Source organism: Phaenicophaeus curvirostris, unplaced genomic scaffold (genome assembly GCF_032191515.1).
Source record: "Phaenicophaeus curvirostris isolate KB17595 unplaced genomic scaffold, BPBGC_Pcur_1.0 scaffold_51, whole genome shotgun sequence".
In the NCBI taxonomy this organism is placed as follows: domain Eukaryota; kingdom Metazoa; phylum Chordata; class Aves; order Cuculiformes; family Cuculidae; genus Phaenicophaeus; species Phaenicophaeus curvirostris.
The window spans coordinates 338,504-366,482 of NW_027206674.1; the positions used below are offsets into that span (position 1 = coordinate 338,504).

Genomic DNA, 27,979 nt, shown 5'->3' on the forward strand with positions numbered 1-27,979 from the left:
TTCCCCTGCCCCCCCCCCTTTCCCCAACTTCGCTTCCCATCCCAGTCCGCCCAGTGCTTTCTGGTCCCTGGTACTGGGCTGGCACTCGCGGCACCGCTGGTGGCACCGAAGCCTTTCTAGGCCCCCGTTGGCCCCGTCTCCACGCGTGGAAGGAGCCGGAAGCAAAGAGGGGGGGGGTTCGTTTCCGTCACAGCCGCCGTTGCGGCAACCCCCGCGGCAACCCCCGGCTGCCCCCGTGGGGCCGCGGGCCTCGCGCTCGTCCCCGACGGCCTCTGACCTTCGGCGTCCCCCCCGATCCCCAACAACCTCCGATCTCCAGCCTCTTCCGAGCTCCGACAACCTCCTCTGGTTTCCAACATCCTCCGATCCCGGCCTCCTCTGGTCCCCGACCCTCCTCTGGTCCCCGACCTTCTCTGGTCCCCGACCTTCTCTGATCTCCAACCTCCTTTGATCCTCAACATCCTTCAATCCCGACCTCCTCTGGTCCCCGACCTTCTCTGATCTCCAACCTCCTTTGATCCTCAACATCCTTCAATCCCGACCTCCTCTGGTCCCCAGCCTCCTCTGATCTCCAACCTCTTCTGATCTCCAACCTCCTCCGATCCCCAACCTCCTCTGATCTCCGACCTCCTCTGACCTCCAGCCTGCTCTGGTCCCCATCCTCCTTTGATCCTCAACATCCTCCAATCCCAACCTCCTCTGATCTCCAACCTCTTCCGATCTCCAACCTCTTCAGATCTCCAACCTCCTCTGATCTCCAACCTTCTCCGATCCCCAACCTCCTCCACTCCCCAACCTCCTTTGATCCTCAACATCCTTCAGTCCCAACCTCCTCTGGTCTCCGACCTCCTCCAATCCCCAACCTCCTCTGATCTCCGACCTCCTTCAATCCCAGCCGCCTCCACTCTCCAGCCTCCTCTGATCTCCAACCTCCTTCAATCCCAACTACCTCCAGTCTCCAGCCTCCTCCGATCTCCAGCCTCCTCCGATCCCCGACCTCCTCCGATCCCCGACCTCCTCTGATCCCCAACCTCCTCCGATCTCCAACCTCCTCCGATCCCCAACCTCTTCCGATCTCCAACCTCCTCCGATCTCCAACCTTCTCCGATCTCCAACCTCTTCCAATCTCCAACCTCCTCCAATCTCCAACCTTCTCTGATCTCCAACCTTCTCCGATCCCCAACCTCTTCCAATCTCCAACCTCCTCCAATCTCCAACCTTCTCTGATCTCCAACCTCTTCCAATCCCCAACCTCTTCCAATCCCCAACCTCCTCTGATCCCCAACCTCCTCTGATCCCCAACCTCTTCCAATCCCCAACCTCCTCTGATCCCCAACCTCTTCCAATCCCCAACCTCTTCCAATCCCCAACCTCCTCCGATCCCCAACCTCCTCCGTTCCCCAACCTCTTCCGATCTCCAACCTCCTTCAATCCCAGCTGCCTCCACTCCCCAGCCTCCTTTGACCTCCAACCTCCTTCAATCCCAGCCTCCTCTGATTCCCAACAAGCTCCAATCCCACCTCCTCCATCGCTCAACATCCCCGATCCCCTTGGACCCCCCAAACCCTTTGGCCTCCCGCCCCCCCCATCTATCTCTCTGTGGGCCTCGCCGAGGGGACCCTCCGCTCTTTCCCCATCGCTCGCCCCATCCCGGCCTGGGACCCCCCTTCCCCCCGCCCCGACCCGGGGCTGGCGACGCCTCCGGCCTGGCTGGGGAGTCGCATGGGACTGGGAAGGGCTGCGGTTGCTGCCGTTAACGACAACCAGATGGGAGCGAGCTTGGAACTGCCGGGCGAGGGCTGCTGGGATTGGGGGGTCCCGGCTGGTGCCCATGGGGGCTCCGCGCCCCGTCCTGGGCTGTCAGAGGGGGGTCAAGCGGCTCAAGGGTGGTGTAACTGCAGCCCTGCCATGGGACAGCCCGTCCCCCCCCCTCATCCCGCCATGGGACAGCCCGTCCCCCCCCCCCTTCCCCTGAGTGGGACAGTCCACACTCACTGATAGTCTGGTTCCCCCCCCCATCCCCGCAGTGTATGGCCCGTGTCCTCTCCCCCCTCCCCAGCCCCACAATGGTACATCCCACCCCCTTAGTCCTATCCCCCCCTTCTCCCAATGGTACATCCCACCCCCCCATAGTCCTGTCTTCCCCCTCTCCTAATGGTACATCCCACCCCCATAGTCCTATCCCCCCCTTCTTCCAATGGTACATCCCACCCCATAGTCCTCTGCCCCCTCCTCCTAATGGTACATCCCACCCCCCTAGTCCTGTCCCCTTTTCTCCTAATGGTACATCCCACACCCCCCTAGTCCTGTCCCCCCTCCTCCTCATAATGGTACATCCCACCTCCATAGGGTCCTGTCCCCCCCTCCTCCTAATGGTACACTCCCACCCCCTAGTCCTGTCCCCCCCTCCTCCTCCCAATTGGTACATCCCACCTCCATAGGGTCCTGTCCCCCCCTCCTCCTAATGGTACATCCCACCCCAGGGTCCTATTCCCCTCCTCCCAATTGGCACATCCCACCTCCATAGAGTCCTGCCTCCCCCCCTCCCCCTCCCAATGGTACATCCCGCTCCCCCTTCCCGTTTTACCGGTCGCCCCCCCCCCCCCATTCCCATCTTCCCCCCTCTCCCGCCAGGCGGAATGGTTCGGTCCCACTTCCCTTCCCTTCCCCCCCCCCCCCCCCAGGACCCGCAATGGTTCCTCCCGGCACCGCCCCCCCCCCCCGCCGCCGCTTTGGGCGCGAAGCCGCCTCTGCGGTGCCGCTCGGATTCGGTTCCGGCCCCCGGTTCGGTTCCCGGTGCCGCTCGGGTTCGGTTCCGGCCCCCGGTTCGGTCCCCGCTGCTGAGGCTCCTCGGCCGCCTCAGCCTCCTCCTCCTCCTCCTCCTCCTCCTCCTCCTCCTTCATTGCCCGCCCGGGCCGCCCCCCCCGCTGCCCCCCGGCCCCGCTGCCCGCCGAGCTGCGGCGACGGTGAGTGACCTCCCCCCCCCCTTCCCTGTGACCCCCCCCCCTTTCCCCGTGACCCCCCCTTCCCTGCGACCCCCCCATCATCTCCCCTTCATGCTCCCCCCCCCATGACATCCCCCTGTCACTCCCCCCTTTGACACCCCCATAGACCCCCCCTCTTTGACCCCCTCTTTGACCCCCTCTCCCATGACACCCCCTCTTTGACCCCCCTGTCACCCCCCCTTTTGACACCCCCATGACCCCCCTCTTTGACCCCCTTGTCAACCCCCTCCTCTTTGACCCCCCTCTTTGACCCCCCTGTCACCCCCCCTTTGACACCCCCATGACCCCCCCTCCCATGACCCCCCTCTTTGACCCCCCCTCCCATGACCCCCCCTCTTAGACCCCCTCTTTGACCCCCCCCTTTGACCCCCCCTGTCACCCCTTCTCATGACCCCCCTCTTTGACCCCCCTTTGACCCCCCTGTCACCCCCCCTCTTTGACCCCCCCTCTTTGACCCCCCTCTTTGACCCCCCTCCCATGACCCCCCCCTTGACCCCCCTTTGACCCCCCTGTCACCCCCCCTTTTGACCCCTCCATGACCCCCCTTTGACCCCCCCTTTTGACCCCCCCATGCTCCTCCCTCCATGACCCCCCCTTTGACCCCCCCTTTGACCCCCCATGACCCCCCACGATCTACCCCCATGCTCCCCCCTCCATGACCCCCCCTTTCCCGTGACCCCCTCCCTTTGCCCCCCCCCGCTTTGACCCCCCCAATTCCTCCTTTGTGACCCCCCCTTCCCCTTTGACCCCCCCATCGACCCCCCCCTTCCTATCACACCCCCCCTAACCCCCCATTGACCCCCCCCTTTCCCATGACCGCCTTTACGACCCCCCCATTGCCCCCCCCCTTAGCCTGACCCCCCCAAAAAACACTGCAGGGAGCTGCCAGCCCCCCCTTTTTGCACTGACCCCCCCCCTTTTTGCACTGACCCCCCCCCCCAAAACCACTTCAGGGAGCTGACAGCCCCCCCTTTTTGCAATGACCCCCCCCTTTTTGCAATGACCCCCCCCCTTTTTGCACTGACCCCCCCCCAAAACCACTTCAGGGACCTGCCAGCCCCCCCTTTTTGCACTGACCCCCCCCAAAACCCACTTCAGGGACCTGCCAGCCCCCCCTTTTTGCACTGACCGCCCCCCCCAAACCACTTCAGGGACCTGCCAGCCCCCCCTTTTTGCACTGACCCCCCCCCCCCAAAACCCACTTCAGGGAGCTGACAGCCCCCCTCCCCCCAATCTACATGATCCCTGACCCCCCCTTCTCCTTCCCCATGCCCCCCCCCCACATCGTAAGGCCCCCCCCCAATAATTTTTTGGGGGGGGGGGGGCACCAGCTGGGACCCCTGGGAAGGTCTCAGCTCCCATTGTCCCTTCTGCTGATTCCCAGCGGGAAGAGTTGGGGATGCTGGGAATTAAAAAGTGGGGGGGGGGGACCCCCCTGGGGGGGGGGGGGAGGTTAAAAGGGGGTCCCCCCCCCCCCAAAAAAAAAAACCGCTCGCCGCCTGCCGCCAAATCCGTTCTGGGTTCCGGCTCTTCCGGTGGCGGCGAACGCGCGGCAAACGCCGTTGGCGCGACTCCGATTCCTTCCCAAGCGCCATTGGAATCGGAGAGTGGGGGGGGGGCTGCATGGCTGGCTGCCAAGCCAGGTGCTTATTATGGGATGGCGCGGCGATTTTTGGGGATTTGGAAGTAGGGGGGGGGGTGGTTGGAATTCCGGTTGGTTTCCCGTTGGGTGGTGGTGGTGCCGCCGCTGCGGTCGTGGCACCGGAGTCGGAAGGAGCCGGCGATGGATTCGGTGGTGGAAGCGGAAAGGAGGTGGGAATGAGCGGAGCTGGTGCCGGAGCCGGTTCTGGAAGCCGAAAGGAGATGGGAGCAAGCGGAGCTGGTGCCGGAGCCGGTTCTGGAAGCCGAAAGGAGATGGGAACGAGTGGAGCTGGTGCCGGAGCCGGTTCTGGAAGCCAAAAGGAGATGGGAACGAGCGGAGCTGGTGCCGGAGCCGGTTCTGGAAGCCGAAAGGAGATGGGAACAAGCGGAGCTGGTGCTGGAACCGGTTCTGGAAGCCAGAAAGAGATGGGAGCGATCGGAGCCGATGCCAGACCCAGTTCTGGAAGCCTGGAAGAGATGGGAGCAACCAGAACCAGTGCTGGATCCAGTTCTGGAAGCCAAAAAGAGATGGGAGCGATCGGAGCTGGTGCCGGAGCCGGTTCTGGAAGCCAGAAAGAGATGGGAATGATCAGAACTGGTTCTGGAAGCCCAAAAGACTTTGGGAGCTGTTGGAGCTGGTGCCGGAGCCGGTTCTGGAAGCCAAAAGGAGATGGGAACGAGCGGAGCTGGTGCTGGAGCCGGTTCTGGAAGCCGAAAGGAGATGGGAATGATCGGAGCTGGTGCCGGAGCCGGTTCTGGAAGCCAAAAGGAGATGGGAACGAGTGGAGCTGGTGCCGGAGCCGGTTCTGGAAGCCAAAAGGAGATGGGAACGAGTGGAGCTGGTGCCGGAGCCGGTTCTGGAAGCCAAAAGGAGATGGGAACGAGCGGAGCTGGTGCTGGAGCTGGTTCTGGAAGCCAAAAGGAGATGGGAACGAGTGGAGCTGGTGCCGGAGCCGGTTCTGGGAGCCGAAAGGAGATGGGAACGAGCGGAGCTGGTGCTGGAGCCGGTTCTGGGAGCCGAAAGGAGATGGGAACGAGCGGAGCTGGTGCTGGAACCGGTTCTGGAAGCCAGAAAGAGATGGGAGCGATCAGAGCCGATGCCAGACCCAGTTCTGGAAGCCAGAAAGAGATGGGAATGATCAGAGCTGGTTCTGGAAGCCCAAAAGACTTTGGGAGCTGTCGGAGCTGGTGCTGGAGCCAGTTCTGGAAGCCAGAAAGAGATGGGAGCGATCGGAGCTGGTGCCGGAGCCGGTTTTGGGAGCTGAAAGGAGATGGGAACGAGCGGAGCTGGTGCTGGAGCCGGTTCTGGGAGCCGAAAGGAGATGGGAACGAGCGGAGTTGGTGCTGGAGCCGGTTCTGGAAGCTGAAAGGAGATGGGAGCGAGCGGAGCTGGTGCCGGAGCCGGTTCTGGAAGCCGAAAGGAGATGGGAGCGAGCGGAGCTGGTGCTGGAGCCGGTTCTGGAAGCCAAAAAGAGATGGGAGCGATCGGAGCCAATGCCAGACCCAGTTCTGGAAGCCTGGAAGAGATGGGAGCAACCAGAACCAGTGCTGGATCCAGTTCTGGAAGCCAAAAAGAGATGGGAGCGATCGGAGCTGGTGCCGGAGCCGGTTCTGGAAGCCAGAAAGAGATGGGAATGATCAGAGCTGGTTCTGGAGCCGGTTCTGGAAGCCGAAAGGAGATGGGAACGAGCGGAGCTGGTGCCGAAGCCGGTTCTGGAAGCCGAAAGGGGATTGGAATGATCGGAGCTGGTGCTGGAGCCGGTTCTGGGAGCCAAAAGGAGATGGGAACGAGCGGAGCCGGTGCTGGAGCCGGTTCTGGAAGCCAAAAGGAGATGCGAACGAGCAGAGCTGGTGCTGGAGCTGGTTCTGGAAGCCGAAAGGAGATGGGAACGAGTGGAGCTGGTGCTGGATCCAGTTCTGGAAGCCAAAAGGAGATGGGAGCGATCGGAGCTGGTGCTGGAGCCGGTTCTGGAAGCCAAAAAGAGATGGGAGCGATCGGAGCCGATGCCAGACCCAGTTCTGGAAGCCAGAAAGAGATGGGAATGATCAGAGCTGGTTCTGGAAGCCCAAAAAACTTTGGGAGCTGTCGGAGCTGGTGCTGGAGCCAGTTCTGGAAGCTAAAAACAGATGGGAACTATCAGAGCCGGTGCTGGAGCCGGTTCTGGAAGCCAAAAGGAGATGGGAATGATTGGAGCCGGTGCTGGAGCCGGTTCTGGAAGCCGGAAAGAGATGGGAGCGACTGGAGCTGCTGCGGGATCCGGTTCTGGAAACCGGAAGAGATGGGAGTGATCGGAGCTGGTGCCGGAGCCGGTTGCGGCGTGGGGGTCCCGAGCCCAAAAGAGCGACCGGAAGCGGTGCCGGCTACGCCGGAGCCGTCCCATCCCGTCTCCCGGCACGCGGAAGCGTTCCCGGGGTGCAGCCGTGCGCTCGGGGCCGGATCCCTGCTCCTTTCTTCAAGAGCCCTTGAGGCTGCGTCTGGCACCGGCACCGGGTGATTTTGGGGTCTTCAGCTCCTCCAGGCGGCACCGTCTGATCCTCCTCCCTCTTTCCCCGCAGGCTGCAGGACTTGGAGAGGGATGAAGACAACCTGAGCGAGAAGGTGAGTGTCCGCGGAACACCAGGAGCCACCCAGAGAGGTGGAGGCGGCTTCTGGATGCTTGGAGCGGCCAAGGAAGCATCCGTGTTCCTGAGCTTCTGGTTTCCATCATGGGATAGTTTGGTTTGGAAGGGATCTCAAAGCCCATCGGCTTCCAACTCCATGGGTAGGGACACCTCCCGCTGGATCAGGGGCTCCAAGCCCCATCCAACCTGGCCTTGAGCATCTCCAGGGCTGGGGCAGCTCTAGACAACCTCGTTCTGGGTTTGGGCATGGGGTGGGGTGGCCAAGTGAGACCTCCCCGTGTCCCTTGGTCCTGGTGGGGTCGTAATTCCACTGCCTGGTATGGAAATCCAGCCTCACCTCCTATCTCAGGAGGCTTCCCCTGAGCTGGGTGAGCAGCACCTGGGTTTGTGTCGTAGAATCAGAGTCACCAGGTTGGGAAGAACCCACCCAACCATCCCCATCGATCACTAACCTGTGTCCCTCAGCTCCTCTTCTTCTCCAGCCCCCTCCCCAGCTTCGTTGCTCTTCTCTGCACTCGCTCCAGAGCCTCCACATCCTCGTGTCCCACCAACCCCCCCAGGTCCTTCTCCTCCAGGCCCTTTCCAGCCAGACTCCTCCTAGGCTGGAGCTGCCCAGGGTCGTTGTGCCCCAAGGTCCTGCTCCAACCTCCTCCCCTTGGTCTCAGCCCATGGATCCAACCGGCTCAGATCCCTGGAGCGCTGGGCTGAGACCGATGGCGTGAGGTTTGGAGCCTAAAGAGACACCAAACCCAACGGGGAAGCGTCACCCCCCCCTCCTCGAGCTCCGTTCCCTCTGTTCCCTCAGGAATGTGTCAAGGAGAAGCTGAGCCTCATCCATGGGTTCCTCCAAGCCGATGTCCAGAAGCAGCTGAGCGAGCTGGAAGCCAAACTCCGCTGTAAGGAGCTGTCGGAGGTGAGATCCTAGATTTCGGTGAGCCGGTGGGGTGGGGTGGGTTGTCCTACCACGGCTCCTCATCGGATTCCGATGGTTTATCCCGCGTCCTTCCTTGCCAGGAGAGATACTTGGCCAAGGTGAAGGCCCTGCTCCACCAAGAGCTCTCGGCGGAGAACGGGAACGCGGCGCTGCTGCTGCCGGCGTCCAACGGGTGCTCCAAGAACGGCGCCTACGGAAGCGATGAGGATTCGGAGCGAGCGGGACCCGACGGAGAAGAAGACAGTGCCATGGAAATGGAGGAAGCGGCCGCCTCGTCCTCCTCGTCTCCATTGGTCCCAACGCCGCGGGCGCGCAAGGCCAGGAGGAGCCGGTCCAGTCGGGAAAACAAAAGTAACGGCGACTCCTGGTGGGATTCCCTTGGGAAGGGGCTTGGGATCTCCTCGCCTTGCTCTAGGGTGGAGGGAGAGGAGATGGGATGATGATCTGGGATGGTGGGAGCCAGAGAGAAGAGACAGGATGAAGATACGAGATGATGGGATGGAGGAAGAGGAGGTGGGATGATGATCCGGGATGGTGGGAGCCAGGGAGAAGAGACAGGATGAAGATACGAGATGATGGGATGGAGGGAGAGGAGGTGGGATGATGATCTGAGATGGTGGGAGCCAGGGAGAAGAGATGGGATGAAGATACGAGATGATGGGGTGGAGGGAGAGGAGGTGGGATGATGATCCGGGATGGTGGGAGCCAGGGAGAAGAGACAGGATGAAGATACGAGATGATGGGATGGAGGAAGAGGAGATGGGATGATGATACAAGATGATGGGATGGAGGGAGAGGAGATGGGATGATGATCCGGGATGGGGGAGCCAGGGAGAAGAGACGGGATGAAGATACGAGATGATGGGATGGAGGGAAAGGAAATGGGATGATGATCTGGGATGGTGAGAGCCAGGGAGAAGAGACGGGATGAAGATACGAGATGATGGGATGGAGGGAGAGGAGGTGGGATGATGATCTGGGATGGTGGGAGCCAGGGAGAAGAGACAGGATGAAGATATGAGATGATGGGATGGAGGGAGAGGAGGTGGGATGATGATCCGGGATGGTGGGATCCAAGGAGTACCTTGATTTTCCATCCTCTTTCCCAGTGCCTTAAGGGGATCATTTATGACCATGAAATTCCAAGTGGGAGCTTGGTGATTCCTGGTGGGATTCCATCGGGAAGGGGTCTGGGGTCTCCTTGCCTTGGTGGTGGTCCCAGACCTGGGGGATTTTGAAGGAAGGGAAGGCTCCAGGCTCCTCACCGTTACCGCAACCCCTCTCCGTCTTCTCACTAGAGTCTCCGGCCAGTTCCCGGGTCACCCGAAGCTCCGGCCGGCAGCCGTCCATCCTGACCATCTTCTCCAAAGGGTCAGTACGGTGCCAGGCTTGGGATCTCCACCTCCTTTCCCACCTCCCACGGGAACCTTCCTCCTCCTCCTCTTCTTCTCTTGGCCTGATGAGCTCAATCCCAAGACTTGAGGTTCCCAACAAGAAGGGCCTTGTCCACCACTCTTGGCGTTGGATCCCTGGATTCATCCATTGTTCTTCCATACCTGCAGGTCCAACAAACGGAAATCAGAGGAGGTCAACGGGGAGGTGAAGCAGGAGGTGATGAACGTGGAGAAGGAGGAAGAGGAGCTGGAGGAGAAGGTTTGTGCCGCGCTCTTGGCTGCTTCGCTGGGCCCAGCGCCGCGTCCATCCCGCTCTCCAGCCTCTCCTCACATCTCTTTGTTTCTCCTTCAAGGAACAAGAGGAGAAGAGGATTAAAATTGAAGCCAAAGACGGGTAAGGAGGACGGAGGACGTTCCCTGCTCGGTGTGGGTGACCTGGTGGAGGCCGCGATGCTCCTCGTCCTCATCCCGTTGTGTTTTCTTCCACCCAGGATGGAGCTGAAAGATGAAATTACTCAGGTTAAAACCACCACGCCCGCTCGAGTAAGTTCTTCACCTCCTCCTCGGCATCTTGAAGGGCTTTTTCGGTGCTTTGACCTCTTCCGAAGCGCGGTTGGGCTTCCCTAAAGCAAAGATAAAGCTGGTTGGGGACGTGGACTTGTTAGCGGGGCCAGTTCTGGTGTTGAAGGCCAGGTTGGATGAGGCTTGGAGCAACCTGATCCAGTGGAAGATCCCCCCCTATCAAAGGGAGGTGGAACTGGATGAGCTTCAAGGTCCCTTCCAACCCAACCGTTCCATGATTCCAGCCCTTGCAGCTTCTAAACTCAACCCCTCCAGCAAGCCTGGATGAGCTTGGGTTGCGTTTGAAGCAAGCACGACGGCCGCTGTTGGGTTCTTGGATGCTTTAATAACGAGGTTTTGCGCTAACGAACGGGGAAGGAGCTTGGAGCTTGATCATGGCGGGGAAAAGAAGGGACGACGGCATCTCCTTTACCTTGTAGACCACCCCTCCCAAGTGTGTTGACTGCAGGCAGTACCTCGATGACCCCGACCTCAAGTTCTTCCAAGGGGATCCGGACGATGCCGTAAGAGATTTCCTGCTCTGGTGGGTCTGGGGAGCCGCGTTGGGCTGCGGGGAATGGTCCTCAAACATCTTCTCGCTTCCCTGATCAGCTGGAGGAGCCAGAAATGCTGACGGACGAGCGATTGTCCCTCTTTGATGCTAATGAAGACGGGTTCGAGAGCTACGAGGACCTGCCCCAACACAGAGTCACCTCCTTTAGGTAAGATAGAAGCTGGGTCCGTGGATGGAGGGCAGGAAGGATCTAGAGAGGGATCAGGAGAGGCTGGATCCATGGCTGGAGGGCAGGAAGGATCTAGAGAGGGATCGGGAGAGGCTGGATCCATGGCTGGAGGGCAGGAAGGATCTAGAGAGGGATCAGGAGAGGCTGGGTCCATGGCTGGAGGGCAGGAAGGATCTAGAGAGGGATCGGGAGAGGCTGGATCCATGGATGGAGGGCAGGAAGGATCTAGAGAGGGATCAGGAGAGGCTGGATCCATGGATGGAGGGCAGGTTGCCCAGTGGAGTCTCCAGGGGTCCAAAACATCTTGACCGTGGCACTTGGGGCCATGATGTGGTGGTACTGGGCTGATGGTTGGGCTGGCCGAGCTTGGAGGCCTTCTCCAACCTCACCGATTCCATGATTCTACGGAACGAGGCTGGAAAATCCCACAAACCCCGCTGGATAACGACCCGACCTGTTCCTTCCCAGCGTCTACGACAAGCGAGGTCACTTGTGCCCCTTCGACACCGGCCTCATCGAGAGGAACATCGAGCTTTACTTCAGCGGCGTCGTGAAGCCCATCTACGACGATAACCCTTGTCTGGACGGTGAGTTCCACCCAGAAGAACCTCAGGAGATGCCGGGATGTTGCTTTATCCCCTGAAATTCCACCTCCTCACCACGTAAAGAGTGAAGTTGGGTCCAGGTGGTGCTTTCTCACCCACAACTCTTGGGTTTGGGGTTTTTTTGGGGGGCTGAGATGGGTGTTTTCTTGCTTCCAGGTGGGGTGAGAGCCAAGAAGTTGGGTCCCATCAACGCCTGGTGGATCACGGGGTTTGATGGAGGCGAGAAGGCTTTGATCGGCTTCACCACAGGTGAGGTTGGGTGGTGAAGGAGCTTTCTTTGCCTTCGTGGTCTTTGCTGCTGCCAGGAACCCGCGCCGAGAAGCTGAAAGAGGGGAGGTTGAGATGAGATCTTGGGGAGAAACCTTCTCCTGGAAGGGCGGGGAGGCCCAGGTTGCCCAGAGCGGTGGTGGCTGCGCCATCCCTGGAGATGTTCGAGGCCAGGTTGGCTGGGGCTTATGGAGCCCCTGATCCAGTGGGAGGTGTCCCTGCTCACGGGGTTGGAACTGGGTGAGCTTTGAGGTCCCTCCCAACCCAACCCACTCCGTGATTCTCTATGACTTTAGGGGGGTTTAAAAGCTTTTTCCCTTCCCCGTTTCTGCAAGGAACCTTCCCAATAACCTGGTGGTACCAGAGATGGACTTTGTGTCTCCTGTGCCTCAGCCAATGGAGTTTGTAGTGGCAGCCAAACCCCTGGGATTGTCTTTCCTTTCTAATTAGGTAACAGCAAACCTCGAAAGGTTAACGAGCACGTAGCGCCTCCCACCTCACGTCCCCCACCTCCTCCCTGGCTTTGGTGGTGATAGCGGAGTGCCCGTGGCTCCTGGTAGAACTTCCCTGCACGTTTAGGTCCTGGTGTCGTAGCTGGAGATGGGTCGGGCCTCCCCTTCCCAAGGATCCGCTCGTTGCCGTCTCTGCTCCTCGTTAAAAATTGTTGAGTTTCCTGGTTTTCTTTATCGCCCCGGGCAGCCTTTGCTGATTACATCCTGATGGAACCCAGCGAGGAGTACGCTCCCATCTTCGCCCTCATGCAAGAGAAGATCTACATGAGCAAAATCGTCGTCGAGTTCCTCCAGAACAACCGCGACGTCAGCTACGAGGACCTGCTCAACAAAATCGAGGTGAAAAAAGCCGACGGCGGTGGGATCCGGGGCTTCCGGAGGTCGCTCGGTCACCTTTGTCCTTAACCCGACCCGTCCTTGTAGACCACGGTGCCGCCCGCGGGGCTCAACTTCAACCGCTTCACAGAGGACTCGCTCCTGCGACACGCCCAGTTCGTGGTGGAGCAGGTGGAGAGCTACGATGAAGCCGGGGACAGCGACGAGCCCCCCGTCCTCATCACACCCTGCATGAGGGATTTGATCAAGTTGGCTGGAGTCACCTTGGGCAAGAGGTGAGGCCCGTGCGGACGTTGGCTGTGGGGTGGGGGGAATTGGCTTTGGGAGAGGGCAACGAGGGAAAGCGGTGGGGTCTCCGTCCTTGGAGGGGTTCAAACCACGTGGAGATGTGGCACCTGGTGAGACCCTCCTTGAATTCTGGGGTCGGTTGTGGGCCCCTCCCCACCAGAAGGATGTGGAGGCTCTGGAGCGAGTGCAGAGAAGAGCAACGAAGCTGGGGAGGGGGCTGGAGAAGAAGAGGAGCTGAGGGACATGGGTTAGTGATTGATGGGAACGGTTGGACTCGATCATCCAGTGGGTCCTTTCCAACCTAGTGATTCTGTGATTCTCTGAGGCCACGGTTTGGTGGGCTGGGGGTATTGGGCTGGCGGTGGGACTGGAGGAGCTCAGAGGTCTTTTCCAACCTAAATGATTCCTTGATCGCGTGATTCTCTGTTTCCTTGGGGTTCCTTGGAGTCCCTTGGAGTCCCTGGGGTTCCTTGGGTTCCTCGAATCCATGGTTCCTTGGGTTCCTTGAATCCATGGTTCCTTGGGGTTCCTTGGAGTCCCTGGGGTTCCTTGGGTTCCTCGAATCCACGGTTCCTTGGGTTCCTCGAATCCATGGTTCCTTGGGTTCCTCAAATCCATGGTTCCTTGGGGTTCCTTGGAGTCCCTGGGGTTCCTTGGGTTCCTCGAATCCATGGTTCCTTGGGTTCCTTGATTCCATGGTTCCTTGGGGTTCCTTGGAGTCCCTGGGGTTCCTTGGGTTCCTCGAATCCACAGTTCCTTGGGTTCCTCAAATCCATGGTTCCTTGGGTTCCTGGAATCCATGGTTCCTTGGGGTTCCTTGGGTTCCTTGAATCTGTTCCTTGGGGTTCCTCGGAGTCCCTGGGGTTCCTTGAGTCCTCAAATCCATGGTTCCTTGGGTTCCTTGAATCCACGGTTCCTTGGGTTCCTCCATGGTTCTATCATTCCAGGAGGAACGTGGCAGGTCGGTTCCCCATCACCTTTGCGCAGGGAATCCTTCTAGGAAAAGCCTTTTCCTCATTCCCCCTTAGGAAGACCTCAAGATTTAAGACTTGGTGGCATGGGAAGCACTGGGAGATGGGCTCAGAAACCCTCCTCAAACCAGGAAACCTCTTCTCCTCTGTGGGAGAAGAGGTGTTGGGTGGGGTCCCTGGCGCCTGGCTTCGCTCCTTGGCCTCCTCTAGCATCTCTTGGGTTCCCGTGCCACCCGTGAGACCTTCCATGAGCCTCTCGGGATGATCCTCGGCTGCTTCGTCCCTGAAGAACCTCGTTGGGTGCTGCTCTGGAGTCCCCTCTCAGCGCTCTCCTCTTGCTCGCAGGCGAGCTGTCCGGCGTCAGGCCATCCGGCATCCTACGAAAATCGACAAGGACAAGGGTCCCACCAAAGCCACCACCACCAAGCTGGTGTATCTCATCTTCGACACCTTCTTCTCGGAGCAGATCGAGAAAGACGAGAAGGAAGACGACAAGGAGAACGCCATGAAACGCCGGCGCTGCGGCGTCTGCGAGGTAACGGGGAGGGCCGGCGCGGTAGGGTGACCCAATCCACCTCCATCCACCCCATCTCCTTCTAGGGTTGGTTCCTCGGGGCCCTGAAGGGATTTCTTGAGGGTCCTCTTGGTTTCTCCTGCTTGGAACATCTCCGGTGCTTCCCTGCTCCAGGTCTGCCAGCAGCCGGAGTGCGGCAAGTGCAAAGCGTGCCAGAACATGGTGAAGTTTGGAGGCAGCGGCCGGAGCAAACAAGCTTGTTTGCAGAGGAGGTGAGTCTTCTCCAGCGGACGGCGCCTTCTCCCAAGGTCCTTTCTCCTTTGGAGAGAAGGACCGTGGTCTCCGCGCTCATCCCTTGGCTCCTTAGGTGTCCCAACCTGGCCGTGCGGGAAGCTGACGAGGACGAGGAGGTGGACGACAACATCCCCGAGATGCCGTCGCCCAAGAAGATGCTGCAAGGCAAGAAGAAGAAGCAGAATAAGAGCCGCATCTCCTGGGCTGGGGAGCCCATCAAGGTGATGGACCCGGTGGGAGGTGTCCCTGCTCATGGGGAGGGTGGGACTGGGTGGGCTTGGAGGTCCCGTCCAACCCAACCGTTCCCTGAACTCCGCAGAGTGATGGGAAGAAGGATTATTACCAGAAGGTCTGCATCGACTCGGAGACGTTGGAGGTGGGAGATTGTGTCTCCGTCAGCCCGGATGATCCCACCAAGCCCCTCTACCTCGCCAGGTTGGTGCTGGAGGGGACAAACGGGACCTTCCTGGACATCAGGAAAGCCTTTGACACGGTTTCTCCCAGCTTTCTGCTTCGGAAAGTGTCACCTCGGGCCTGGAGAGGCCAACGCTCTCCTGGGTGGAAAACTGGTTGTGTGGAGGGCCCAGAGAGTGGTGGGAGATGGAGTTAACTCCAGCTGGAGGCCAGTTCCACGCAGTGTCCCCAGGGCTCCGTGCTGGGTCCTGGTCAATGTCTTTATCCACGACCTGGATGAAGGCATCGAGGGCTCCCTGAGAGAGTTTGGGGGTGACACTGAGCTGGGTGGATCTGCTGGAGGGTTTGAGGTTCTCCAGAGGGATCTGAGCTGGTTGGATCCATGGGCTGAGACCAAGGGGATGAGGTTGGAGCAGGACCTTGGGGCACAACGACCCTGGGCAGCTCCAGCCTAGGAGGAGTCTGGCTGGAAAGGGCCTGGAGGAGAAGGACCTGGGGGGGTTGGTGGAACAGGAGCCAGCAGGGGCCAAGGAGGCCAAGGAGGCCAAGGGCATCTTTCCTGGAAATCTTTCCTGGAATCTTTCCTGGAAAGGGTCCCTGGGCCCTGGGACAGGGAGGGGGTTGAGTCCCCTGCCCTGGAGGGGTTGAAGGGCCGGGTGGACGAGGTGCTGAGGGACACGGGTTGGTGATTGATGGGGACGGTTGGACTCCACGATCCGGTGGGTCCTTCCCAACCTGGTGATTCTCTGATTCTATGAGGTCTCATCTCCTGCTGGGGTGGGAATGGCTGATGCTCCCCTTTGGAGAACCCAACTGGGGCTCTCTGAGGATTCTCTTGCTTGGAGCACCTCAACCTGGAGCTCCACGACCCTGGTTCCTCCCTCCTCAGGGTGACGGCCATGTGGGAGGACAGCAGTGGGCAGATGTTCCACGCACACTGGTTCTGTCCGGGCTCGGACACGGTCCTGGGAGCCACCTCGGACCCTCTGGAGCTCTTCTTGGTGGACGAGTGTGAGGACATGCAGCTCTCCTACATCCACGGCAAGGTCAACGTCATCTACAAGCCGCCCTCGGAGAACTGGGCCATGGAGGTGGGTGGTGGCCTTGCAGGTCCTGGCTGGTCCGAGCGAGGCGGCGGCGGCGGCGCCGATCCCGTCAATCCGTCTTTCCTAGCAGGGGGGGCTGGACATGGAGATCAAGATGGTGGAAGACGATGGGAGAACGTACTTCTACCAGATGTGGTACGACCAGGAATACGCTCGGTTCGAGTCCCCACCGAAAACTCAACCCACCGAGGACAACAAATACAAGTGAGTGTGCGCCGGGCAGCAGCTCCCGGGATCCGCTCTTCCCAAAATGGGTTGAGGAGGTTGAGGAGCCTTCCTGGCTTCCAGCAGCACCACCGAGGTCCATCTCGCCGTGTTCTCCTGTCCTTCTACCCCACAGGTTCTGCATGAGCTGCACGCGGCTCGATGAGGTGAGGCAGAAGGAGATCCCCAAGGTGGCCGACCCCCTGGAAGAAGGCGATGGGAAGATGTTCTACGCCGTGGCCACCAAGAACGGGGTGCAGTACAGGGTGGGAGACGGCGTCTACCTCCTCCCAGAAGCCTTCTCCTTCAGGTTGGTGCTGGTGGGGCAGCTGGAAGCGTTCCTCAGGATGCTCCTGGGTCAGGGTTCTGGGAGCAGAGGACACGGGGACCAGGAAATGAAGCATCCAGCAGCCTGATTTCCTAGAATGGTTTGAGTTGGAAGGGACCTCCAAGTCCATCCGGTTCCAACCCCTGGAACACCTCCCGCTGGATCAGGAGCTCCAAGCTCCATCCAACGTGGCCTTCAACACCTCCAGGGATGGAGCAGCCACCGCTTCTCTAGGCAACCTGTTCCAGGGCCTCCTCACCCTCACAGGAGAATGTTTCTCCCTAAGATCTCATCTCAATGTCCCCTCTTGCAGCTCCAAACTGTCCTCCTCGTCCTGTCCCTGATCAGGAGCCCCTCCCCAGCTTTCTTACAGGCCTCCATGGAATCACTGAGGTCGGAGAAGACCTCTCGGCTCATCCGGTCCAACCACCAGCCCAACCCCCCCAAAACCGTGTCCCCAGGTGCCGCATCTCCACGTGGTTGGAACCCCTGCAGGGATGGAGACTCCACCACATCCCTGTGTGGCCACTCCCGAGGCTTGACGAGCCTTTCCATGAAGGACTCCTTCCCCGTACCCAACCTGACCCTCCCCCGGCACAACTCGAGGCCTTCTCCTCTCGTCCCGTCGCTTCTTTCTTGGGAGAAGAGCCCAGCTCCAACCTCACCGCAACCTCCTTTCTGAGAGCTGAGGTCTCCCCTCGGCCTCTTCTTCTCCAGACCAAACCCCTCTAAGATCCCTCAGATGCTTCCCTGGTTCTCCAGCCCCTTCCCAGCTCTGTTCCCTTCTCCGGCCACGCTCCAGTGTCCTTCTCGGAGCGAGGGGCCCAGAACTGACCCCAGGGTTCAAGGTGCAGCCTCAGCAGCACCAAGCCAGGTGGACGATCCCTCCTTGAGCTCAGTTTAGGAGTAAAGGTGCTTCTAAAACCCAACTTCTCCTCCCTTCGTTAACCAGAACGACTTCTATGGGACAAGCCAGATGAATTGGGGTCCTTTCATCCATGGGTTTCTCTCTAGCTTAGAGAAAGAGGTCAAACCAGACCCTGGTTGGAGATATGGGGAGGAGAAAGGGCAAATCTCTTTGAGAAGAAGGTTGGGACACCTTGTTTTAAGGCCACGAATCCTTCTGGCCGCGTCGTTTCGGGGCGGGAAATGCCTGTGGGGTGAGGAGCAGGAGGTTTGGAGCCCACGCCTGCGAGCAGAGCGAGAAGGACGCAACGTGCTACGAGGAGGGTCTCGGTTGAGACGCCCCCAACCTTCTTCCTTCCCTTCTTGCCAGCATGAAACCCGCCAGCCCAGCCAAGCGCCCCAAGAAGGAGGCGGTGGACGAAGACCTGCACCCCGAGCACTATCGCAAGTACTCCGAGTACATCAAGGGCAGCAACTTGGATGCTCCCGATCCGTACCGCGTGGGTCGCATCAAGGAGATCTTCTGCCACATCCGCAGCAACGGGAAACCCAACGAGGCCGACATCAAACTGCGCATCTGCAAGTTCTACAGGTCAGGCGGGGCCCTGCCCCAGGGCTTGGGGCACGCGAGAAGCTCTGCGCCGTTAGCTCGAGGGGCTCGTGGGGCTCGAGGGGGCTTGTGGAGCTGGAGGTGGTTGTGGGGCTCAAGGGGGTTGTGGAACCAGAGGTGGTTGTGGAGCTCGAGGTGGTTGTGGAGCTCGAGGTGGTTGTGGAACCGGAGGTGCCTGTGGAGCTCGAGGTGCCTGTGGAGCTCGAGGGGGTTGTGGAGCTCGAGGGGGTTGTGGGGCTGGAGGTGGCTTGTGGAGCTGGAGGTGGCTTGTGGGGCTGGAGGTGCTTGTGGGGCTGGAGGTGGCTTGTGGGGCTGGAGATGCTTGTGGAGCTCAAGGTGATTGTGGAGCTCGAGGTGGTTGTGGAGCTGAAGGTGGCTTGTGGGGCTTGAGGTGGCTTGTGGGGCTCGAGCTCGTGGGGCTCGAGGGGCTTGTGGAGCTCGAGGTGGTCGTGGAGCTCCATGGGGCTTGTGGAGCTCCAGGGGGCTTGTGGAGCTGGAGGTGCCTGCGGAGCTGGGTTCCTTGAGGACCACGATGGGGATGGGTTGGGAAGAGGCTGGGTGGCTGGAGACCTGGCTGGCAGAGCTCGGAGGGGTGGGGTTGGTGGCGCAGAGTCTGGAAGCCTCTGACCAACCGTGTTCCCGGGATCAGTCCTGGGCCCAGGCTTGGCCAACGTCTCGGGACAACCTCCAACTCCGAATCCAAGTTGGGTGGAGGATGGGTTGGGAGCAGCCCTGAGGAGAAGAAGGACTTGGGGTTGCTGGGGGAGGAGAAGCTCAACGTGAGCTGCTGAAGCGCCTGGAAAACTCAACCTCCTTCTCTGGAGGGATCCAAACCCACGTGGATCCTGATCCTGCGTGGGGTGACCCTCCATCCTCTGAGAAGCCCCCCGAAGTTTCCTTTGGGATGAACTCAATCATCCCGATGGTGCTGAGCCCACCCGGAGGAGACAAACCCTCCTCTCTCGGAGGAGGTTGGACCAGGGGGTGGTTCCTCCTCTGATCCAGGTGGTTCTGCTCCCTGTAGACCCGAGAACACCCACAAATCCATGAAGGGCAGCTACCACGCCGACATCAACCTCCTCTACTGGAGCGACGAGGAGACCACGGTCGACTTCCACGCCGTGCAGGGTCGTTGCACCGTGGTCTACGGAGAAGACCTGACCGAGAGCATCCAGGACTACTCGGCTGGTGGGCTTGACCGTTTCTACTTCTTGGAGGTGAGCGAGGTGGGATCGGAGGCGTCTGGACGGTGTCCCCCGGGGGCGTGGAGGTGGTGGGATGGAAGAGCTGGATGTTGTGTCTCTCCCAGTGTGTTTGGCGTGGAGGAGCTGGCACGCAGAGGGAGGAGTTGTAGCTTGGTGGAGCCTCCTGGATGGTCTCCTGCAATCCTGAGGGACCTGGAGAGGTGGGACCAGAGCAAACTCGTGAGGTTCAACGAGGCCGAGGGCCTGGTTGAGTCAATCCCAGATGGATCCAGGCTGGGAGCAGCCCCGAGGAGAAGGACTTGGAGTGCTGGGGGGAGGAGAAGCTCCACGTGAGCTGGAAACGTGTCTCTCAGCCTGGAAATCCAACTGGATCCCAGGCTGCGGCCAACGCCGTGGGAGCAGCAGGGAAGGAGGGGGTCCTGCCCCTCTGCTCCGCTCTAGGAGGCCCCACCTGGAGCCCCACGTCCAATTCCTGGATCCTCAGCCCAGGAAGGACGTGGAGCTGGTGGAGCAAATCCAGAGGAGGCCATGGAGATGATCTAAGGGCTGGAGAACCTCCTGTATGAGGCCAAGCTGAGAGAGTTGGGCTTGTTCAGCCTGGAGAAGGCTCCACAGAGACCTCGGAGCAGCTTCCAGCATGGAAAAGGGCTCCAGGGAAGCTCCCACTGGCCCAGGTTGCCCAGAGCAGTGGTGGCTGCTCCATCCCTGGAGGGGTTCAAGGCCAGGTTGGATGGGGCTTGGAGCCCCTGATCCAGAGGGAGGTGTCCCTGCCCGTGGCAGGGGGTTGGATGGGCTTTGAGGTCCCTTCCAACCCGACCCCTTCCATGATTCTCTGACTGAAATACAAAGGAAGCTTTAATCTGAGGGTCACCAGAAGCTGGTGGGGGCAGTCGCTCCCCGTGGACCTTCTGGGGTGGCCTCCTCGGCTCCCTGAAGGGATGGAGAGGGGAGGAGATGGACCCTCTGTGTCCTTCCCTTTGGGTTTGCAGCTCGGATGCGGTGTTGCCAACGCCGTCCCTGAGCTGGAGAAGCTCTTGGTCTTGAAGTGTCCCCAACCCTTTCTCTCCCCCCCCAGGCCTACAACGCCAAAACGAAGAGCTTCGAAGATCCCCCCAACCACGCTCGGAGCTCCGGCAACAAAGGGAAGGGGAAGGGGAAAGGGAAAGGTGAGTCTGGTTGAGCGGAGAGAGGTCAGGATGGTCTCCAGCTCTTTTGAAGGCACCTAAGCTTATCTGAAGGAACCTCGAACCTCATCCTTGAGGGATCTCAAAGCCTTTTCTCTTCGTAAAGGCTGGTGGCTCCGTAGCGTAGGATTTCGCACGGTTCTCCAGGCCCCGGGAGGAAGGAATGTTCTGCGGGGGGTCAGCACGGGCTGGGGTTTGGACCCAAGACGGACATTGAGGGGCTGGAGAGCATCTGGAGAAGAAGGAGCTGGAGCACCAGGGGTTGTGGGAGCTGCTGAGGGCCCTGGGGGTGTTTAACCTGGAGAAGAGGAGGCTGAGGGGAGACCTCGTTGCTCTTTCCCTGCAAGGAGCTTGTGGAGAGGTGTGTGTTGGGCTCTTCTCCCCAAGACCAAGCGATGGGATGAGAGGAAAAGGCCTCAGGTTGCACCAGGGGAGGTTTAGGTTGGACGTGGAGAAGGATTCCTTCTTGGAAAGGCTTGTCAAGCCTTGGAAGCAGCTGTGGTGGAGCCTCCATCCCTGCAGGGGTTCAAACCACGTGGAGATGCGGCACCTGGGGCCGGGCTTCGGTGGGCTGGATGGTCGGACTGGATGAGTTGAGAGACCTTCTCCGCCCTCCCCGATCCCCTGAAGGACTTTGCGGCTCTGCTCTCCTCCAGGCAAAGGCAAAGGGAAGGTGGCCGTGAGCTGCGAGCAGAGCGACCAGGACCGAGCCAAGCTGAAGCTTCCCAAACTCCGCACCCTGGACGTCTTCTCTGGCTGCGGAGGCTTGTCCGAGGGCTTCCACCAGGCAGGTGAGCAGCAGAGCGGGGACGAGCCATCCCATGGGAATCCAACCATCGTGACGAGCCGCTTGGTCCCTCCAAGCTGCGGTGGCTGCGTTCGGAACGTTGCCGGCTCGGGAGGTGCCGGCGGGTGCTCTGCTCCTCTCCTCGAAGCTCAAGCTCTTCCACTTGGGTCTCTCCAGGCGTTTCGGAGACGCTTTGGGCCATCGAGATGTGGGAGCCGGCCGCCCAAGCCTTCCGCTTGAACAATCCCGGCAGCACCGTCTTCACGGAGGACTGCAACGTCCTGCTCAAGCTGGTGATGTCGGGCGAGAAGACCAACTCGCTGGGGCAGAAGCTGCCGCAGAAGGGGGACGTGGAGATGCTGTGTGGTGGGCCCCCGTGCCAGGGTTTCAGCGGCATGAACCGCTTCAACTCCCGCACCTACTCCAAGTTCAAGAACTCCCTGGTGGTCTCCTTCCTCAGGTGAGCGCAGAGGAGCTGCTGGGGGGACGTAGGTGTGGGTGCCCACCTCAGATCTTGCTTTAGCCTCGCTCCTGTCTTCTTCTCCCTCCTCGTAGCTACTGCGACTACTACCGGCCGCGGTTCTTCCTCCTGGAGAACGTCAGGAACTTCGTGTCCTTCAAGCGTTCCATGGTGCTGAAGCTCACGCTGCGCTGCCTCGTCCGCATGGGCTACCAGTGCACCTTTGGGGTCCTCCAGGTAGAGTGGTGGGTGGCTCTCAGGGCTGCTGAGAAGCTCCACGTGAGCCGAGAACGTGTGCGCTCAGGAAGCCAAACCGAGGCCTGGGCCGCAACCAAAGCCGGGGGAGCAGCAGGGAGGGGATGCGGCTCCTTTGCTCCCTTCTCCTGAGACCAAACCTGGAATCCTGAGGCCAGTTCTGGCTCCTCGGCCCAGGAAGGACGTGGAGCTGGTGGAGCGGATCCCGAGGAGGCCACGGAGATGATGTGAGGGCTGGAGAACCTCCTGTGTGAGGAGAGGCTGGGAGAGTTGGGGTTGTTCAGCCTGGAGAAGAGGAGGCCGCGGGGAGACCTCAGAGCAGCTTCCAGCGTGGAAAGGGGCTCCAGGAAAGCTGGGGAGGGACCCTCAGTCAGGGAGGGCAGGGGTGGGATGAGGGGAACAGTTTTGAGCTGGAAGAGGGGAGATTGAGATGAGATCTTGGGGAGAAACGTTCTCCTGGGAGGGTTGGGGAGGCCCTGGAACAGGTTGCTCAGAGCAGTGGTGGCTGCTCCATCCCTGGAGATGTCCAAGGCCACGTTGGATGGAGCTCGGAGCAACCAGATCCAGTAGGAGGTGTCCCCATGGCAGGGGGCGGGACTGGATGGGCTCTGAGGTCCCTTCCAACCCAAACCATTCCGTGATTCCATGAACTCGTCGCGTTTAACTGGTGACGCGCAAAGTCACCGTGTTCCTCAAACCGTTTGCCTTAAAACGAGGCTCCAGAGGCAAAGCAGTCGGCGACCCCTTGACCAGCCGCAGGGTTTCCACCACCACGAAAATCCTTTAAACCATCTCGTTAAGATAAAACGTGGGTTCGTAGAATCAGAGAAGCACCAGGTTGGGAAAGACCCATCGGATCATGGAGTCCAACCATCCCCATCAATCACCAACCCACGTCCCTCAGCTCCTCGTCCACACGTCCCTCAAACCCCTCCAGGGCAGGGGACTCAACCCCCTCCCTGTCCCAGGGCCCAGGGACCCTTTCCAGGAAAGGGTTGGAGAGGTTCAAGGCCGGGTTGGATGGATCTTAGAGCAACCTGAGCCGGTGGGAGGGAAGTGGAGCTGGAGGGGCTTTGAGGTTTCTTCCAAGCCAAGTCAACCCAAGCCAAGTCAAGTCAACCCAACCCAAGCCAAGTCAACCCAAGCCAACCCAACCCAAGTCAACCCAACCCAACCCAACCCGTTCCATGATCCCGGTGTCCTCCTCCTCCCCAGGCCGGCCAGTACGGCGTGGCCCAGACACGGCGGAGAGCGATCGTCCTGGCCGCAGCTCCCGGCGAGAAGCTCCCCATGTTCCCCGAGCCTTTGCACGTCTTCGCTCCTCGTGCCTGTCAACTCAGCGTGGTGGTGGACGACAAGAAGTTCGTTAGCAATATCACCCGGTGAGCCTCGGGAGCCGCGCCGGGGCTGACGAGGGCGACTCTCTTGGCCGCTCACGGCTCCCTCCTTCCTCCCAGGACTTATTCCGGTCCCTTCCGCACCATCACCGTGCGGGATACCATGTCTGATCTGCCGGAGATCAGGAACGGTGCCTCGGCCTTGGAGATCTCCTACAACGGGGAACCCCAATCCTGGTTCCAGCGCCAGATCCGGGGCTCCCAGTATCAACCCATCCTCAGGGATCACATCTGCAAGGTGCGGCTCTTGAGGTTCTCCAAGGGGGACTCGGACCTCTCGTACCCAACCGAGGTTGGATGCGAGATGGGACGAGAGGGACCGTTTCCAAGCCCTTCCCGGTAAACGTTCCCGAATCCGAGGAGCTGTTGGGATCTGTCCTTCTCCTCCAGCCGTCCCCGGCGAGAGGACCGGGGCGGTTGGGGCCCTTCTGCGTCCCCTGGGTGGTGACACCGGCCTTGTCGTTGGCAGGACATGAGTGCCCTGGTGGCGGCTCGGATGAGACACATCCCCTTGGCTCCCGGCTCCGATTGGCGCGACCTTCCCAACATCGAGGTGCGGCTTTCGGACGGGACGACCACCCGCAAGCTGCGTTACACCCACCACGAGAAGAAGAACGGGCGCAGCAGCACCGGGGCCCTGCGAGGGGTCTGCTCCTGCGCCGAAGGTAGGGACGGCGTCCCAAAAGCCTTAACGAGGTTGGGGACGACGCCGAGCTGGGGGGGATCTGCTGGAGGGGTTTGAGGTTCTCCAGAGGGAGCTGAGCTGGTTGGATCCATGGGCTGAGACCAACGGGGATGAGGTTGGAGCAGGACCTTGGGGCACAACGACCCTGGGCAGCTCCAGCCTAGGAGGAGTCTGGCTGGAAAGGGCCTGGAGGAGAAGGACCTGGGGGGGTTGGTGGAACAGGAGCCAGCAGGGGCCCAGGGGGCCAAGGAGGCCAAGGGCATCTGGGCTTGGAGCAGAAATGCTGTGGCCAGCAGGAGCAGGGAAGGGATCCCATTGGTGAGGCCGCACCTCAACATCTGGGTTCAGTTTTGGGTTCTTCACTCCAAGAAGGACATTGAGGTCCTGGAGTGCGTCTGGAGTTGGGGAAGGGGCTGGAGAACAAGCGTTATGAGATGTGGGTGAGGGACCTGGGGGGGTTCAGCCTGGAGAAGAGGAGCCTGAGGGGAGACCTCCTTGCTCTTTCCCTGCAAGGAGCTTGTGGAGAGGAGGGAGCTGGGCTCTTCTCCCCAGGGCCAGGGGCCAGGCCGAGAGGGAACGGCCTCAAGCTCCACCAGGGGAGGCTCCGCATGGACAGCAGGATGGAATCTTTCCTGGAAAGGGTCCCTGGGCCCTGGGACAGGGAGGGGGTTGAGTCCCCTGCCCTGGAGGGGTTTGAGGGATGGGTGGACGAGGTGCTGAGGGACGTGGGTTGATGGGGATGGTTGGACTCCATGATCCGTTGTGTCTTTTCCAACCTGGTGATTCTCTGAGTCTATGAAACCACCAGTAGCCACCTCGCCACCTCCTCGTTCTCTCCGCAGGGAAACCCTGCGATCCCGCCGACCGGCAGTTCAACACCCTCATCCCTTGGTGCCTGCCCCACACCGGCAACCGGCACAACCACTGGGCCGGGCTCTACGGCCGCTTGGAGTGGGACGGCTTCTTCAGCACCACCGTCACCAACCCCGAGCCCATGGGCAAGCAGGTGGGTCCCATCTGCTGGGAAGAAGCAGCGTCGAGGGCACCGGGTTCCTCCGTGACGCCGAGCTCTGGGGCGGTTGAGACGCTGGAGGGGAAGGGATGGATTCCAGAGGGACCTGATGAGGCCGGAGAGGTTCAACAAGGCCAAGGTCCTGCCCCAGGAACCCAAAGGGATAGTCGGGGCAATCCCAAACGCATCTAGGCTGGAGCAGCCCTGAGGAGAAGGACTTGGGGGGCTGGAGAAGCTCCCCCAGAGCCACTCACAGCTCGGAAAACCAACCGTGTCCTGGGCTGCATCCAAAGCTGTGGGACCAGCAGGGAAAGGAGGGGATTCTGCTCTTCCACTCCACTCTTAGGAGACCAAACCTGGAGTTCTGGGTCCGGTTCTGGAGTCCTCAACCCAGGAAGGACGTGGAGCTGGTGGAGCGAGAGCAGAGGAGGCCCCGGAGATAGTTTGAGGAGAACCTCCTGTATGAAGAGAGGCTGGGAGAGTTGGGGTTGTTCAGCCTGGAGAAGAGAAGCCTTTGGGGAGACCTTAGAGCAGCTTCCAGAGTGGAAAGGGGCTCCAGGGAAGCTGGGGAGGGACCCTCAATCAGGGAGGGCGGGGATGGGATGAAGGGAACGGTTTTGAGCTGGAAGAGGGAAGATTGAGATGAGATCTTAGGGAGAAACGTTCTCCTGGGAGGGTGGGGAGGTCCTGGCCCAGGTTGCCCAGAGCAGTGGTGGCTGCTCCATCCCTGGAGGGGTTCAAGGCCAGGTTGGATGGGGCTTGGAGCCCCTGATCCAGTGGGAGGTGCCCCTGCCCATGGCAGGAGAGGTGGAACTGGATGGGCTTTGAGGTCCCTTCCAACTCAAGCCATTCCATGATAATTCTAAGAGGCAGTGCCAGATGGTCCCAACTGTTGGGTTCCTCTTTGGCCCCGTTGGGTTCCTCTTCGCCACCGTTGGGTTCCTCTTCGCCACCGTTGGGTTCCTCTTTGGCCCCGTTGGGTTCCTCTTCGCCACCGTTGGGTTCCTCTTTGGCCCCGTTGGGTTCCTCTTCGCCACCGTTGGGTTCCTCTTTGGCCCCGTTGGGTTCCTCTTCGCCACCGTTGGGTTCCTCTTCGCCACCGTTGGGTTCCTCTTTGGCCCCGTTGGGTTCCTCTTTGGCCCCGTTGGGTTCCTCTTTGGCCCCGTTGGGTTCCTCTTTGGCCCCGTTGGGTTCCTCTTGGCCCCGTTGGGTTCCTCTTCGCCACCGTTGGGTTCTTTGCCTCCGCAGGGTCGGGTGCTGCACCCGGAGCAGCACCGGGTGGTGAGCGTGAGGGAATGTGCCCGTTCGCAGGGCTTCCCCGACACCTATCGCCTCTTCGGGAACATCCTCGACAAGCACAGACAGGTCAGTGCCGGCTTCTCGGGGCCAAACCCCTCACCGGCACCTGGTTTGACCCGGCTGGTGCCAATTCCCTCACCACCAGCGTCAACCGCTCTTGCCGGTGGTGGCAAACCCCATCCCTGATGGTCTCCAAGCCCCTTGCTGCCTCCTCCTTCACCTCCTCCTCCTCGTCTTGCAGGTGGGGAACGCGGTGCCTCCTCCTCTGGCCAAAGCCATCGGCCTGGAGATCAAATCCTGCGTCTTGGCGAAGCTGAAAGAAGACATGGCGGGTAGGTGGGGTCTCCTCTTCCCTTCGTCCCTCCATCGTGTGGGGAGGTTGGTTTGGGACCCTCACCCCATCCTCGCTCTTCCCAGAGCCCGGTGCCCCGGAGAAGACGGAGCCCGTGGAGAAGATGGAAGCTCTGGAGAAGGTGGAGGCCATGGAGACGGCCGGCTGACGCTCCGCCTCTCCCCCAGCACGCGGGCTCCAACCATGCACTGATTTCTTTCAACCCTTTTTCTTCTCCTTCCTTCTCCTTGAGTTTTTTTATTATTTTTTGGGGTTGTTTTTCATTCCCAGCCATGGCGGTGGCCGAGGAGGGACACCTCGGGGCCTTCCTCCCCACCTCCCGCTCGTGTCTGTCTTCTGGCTGCTGTCTGTGATGGCCCAACCTGCCCCTCCGCCTCGGGAGCCCCCGGGGCTCAGCCTGGTGGCACCTTCTCAAGCCCCACCAGGGCCTGGTGGCACCTTCGAGGTCCAGCCCCGGCTTCGGGTCCCCGCTCCCTCTTTTTAAAGCTGCGTTGTACAAGTGGGAATCGAGACTTTATGTAGTTTTTATATGTTGTAATACTTCAAATAAATCTCTCCTATAAATTATAAACCCCCGGGGCCGGAGGAGGGCACGGAGCTCCAGATCTGAGGTGGCTTCACCCAAGGCAGGTGAGCACAGTAGAGGTGGGAAAAGCCACGGATCCCGTCTAGCTGGACTTCTCCGAGGCCTTCAAGTGGTTCTCTTCCCACCATCCTTCCCATCAACACGCAGATTGGATGAGGTGAACGTTGGCTGGATGAGGAATGGGTTGGATGGTCGTAGCCGCAGGTTCAATGTCTCCGTGTCCAGATGGAGCTCGGTGATGGATCCCAGCTCCAAAGCTTTACTGGGACCTCCTAGTGAGATAGAAATGGTCGGACTCGATGATCCAGTAGGTCTTTTGCAACCTGGTGATTCTCCGAGGGGTGTCCCTCGGAGCTCTGTGGTGGGACCAGGGTCCAGGTGGAGCTCGGGGATGAGTGGTGGCCCTCACTAGGCCCAGTGCTGGTTAATATTGTCGTTAACGACACAGACAACGAGATCGAGGGCAGCCTCGGTGAGTTTGGAGACGACACCGAGCGGAGGG

At 60.4% G+C, this 27,979-nt stretch overlaps 1 protein-coding gene across 1 annotated transcript; it reads left to right on the forward strand.

Moving 5' to 3' along the window:
• The first annotated feature begins 2,692 nt into the window (after positions 1 to 2,692).
• On the forward strand, positions 2,693 to 27,455 carry DNMT1 (DNA methyltransferase 1). Its single transcript, XM_069881536.1, has 35 exons — positions 2,693 to 2,771; positions 2,846 to 2,966; positions 7,203 to 7,245; positions 8,074 to 8,181; positions 8,283 to 8,553; positions 9,501 to 9,573; positions 9,765 to 9,855; positions 9,950 to 9,990; positions 10,088 to 10,139; positions 10,598 to 10,681; positions 10,770 to 10,879; positions 11,369 to 11,487; positions 11,662 to 11,754; positions 12,472 to 12,623; positions 12,708 to 12,895; positions 14,225 to 14,414; positions 14,568 to 14,665; positions 14,761 to 14,908; positions 15,007 to 15,122; positions 15,991 to 16,192; positions 16,278 to 16,411; positions 16,548 to 16,721; positions 18,016 to 18,237; positions 19,280 to 19,472; positions 20,536 to 20,626; positions 21,301 to 21,435; positions 21,609 to 21,891; positions 21,987 to 22,128; positions 23,362 to 23,528; positions 23,604 to 23,781; positions 24,013 to 24,208; positions 25,071 to 25,234; positions 26,489 to 26,605; positions 26,781 to 26,871; positions 26,957 to 27,455. Exons 1-35 carry the CDS (start codon positions 2,693 to 2,695, stop codon positions 27,037 to 27,039), a joined length of 4,749 nt encoding a protein of 1,582 aa, XP_069737637.1. The 3' UTR covers positions 27,040 to 27,455.
• Positions 27,456 to 27,979: the final 524 nt, after the last annotated feature.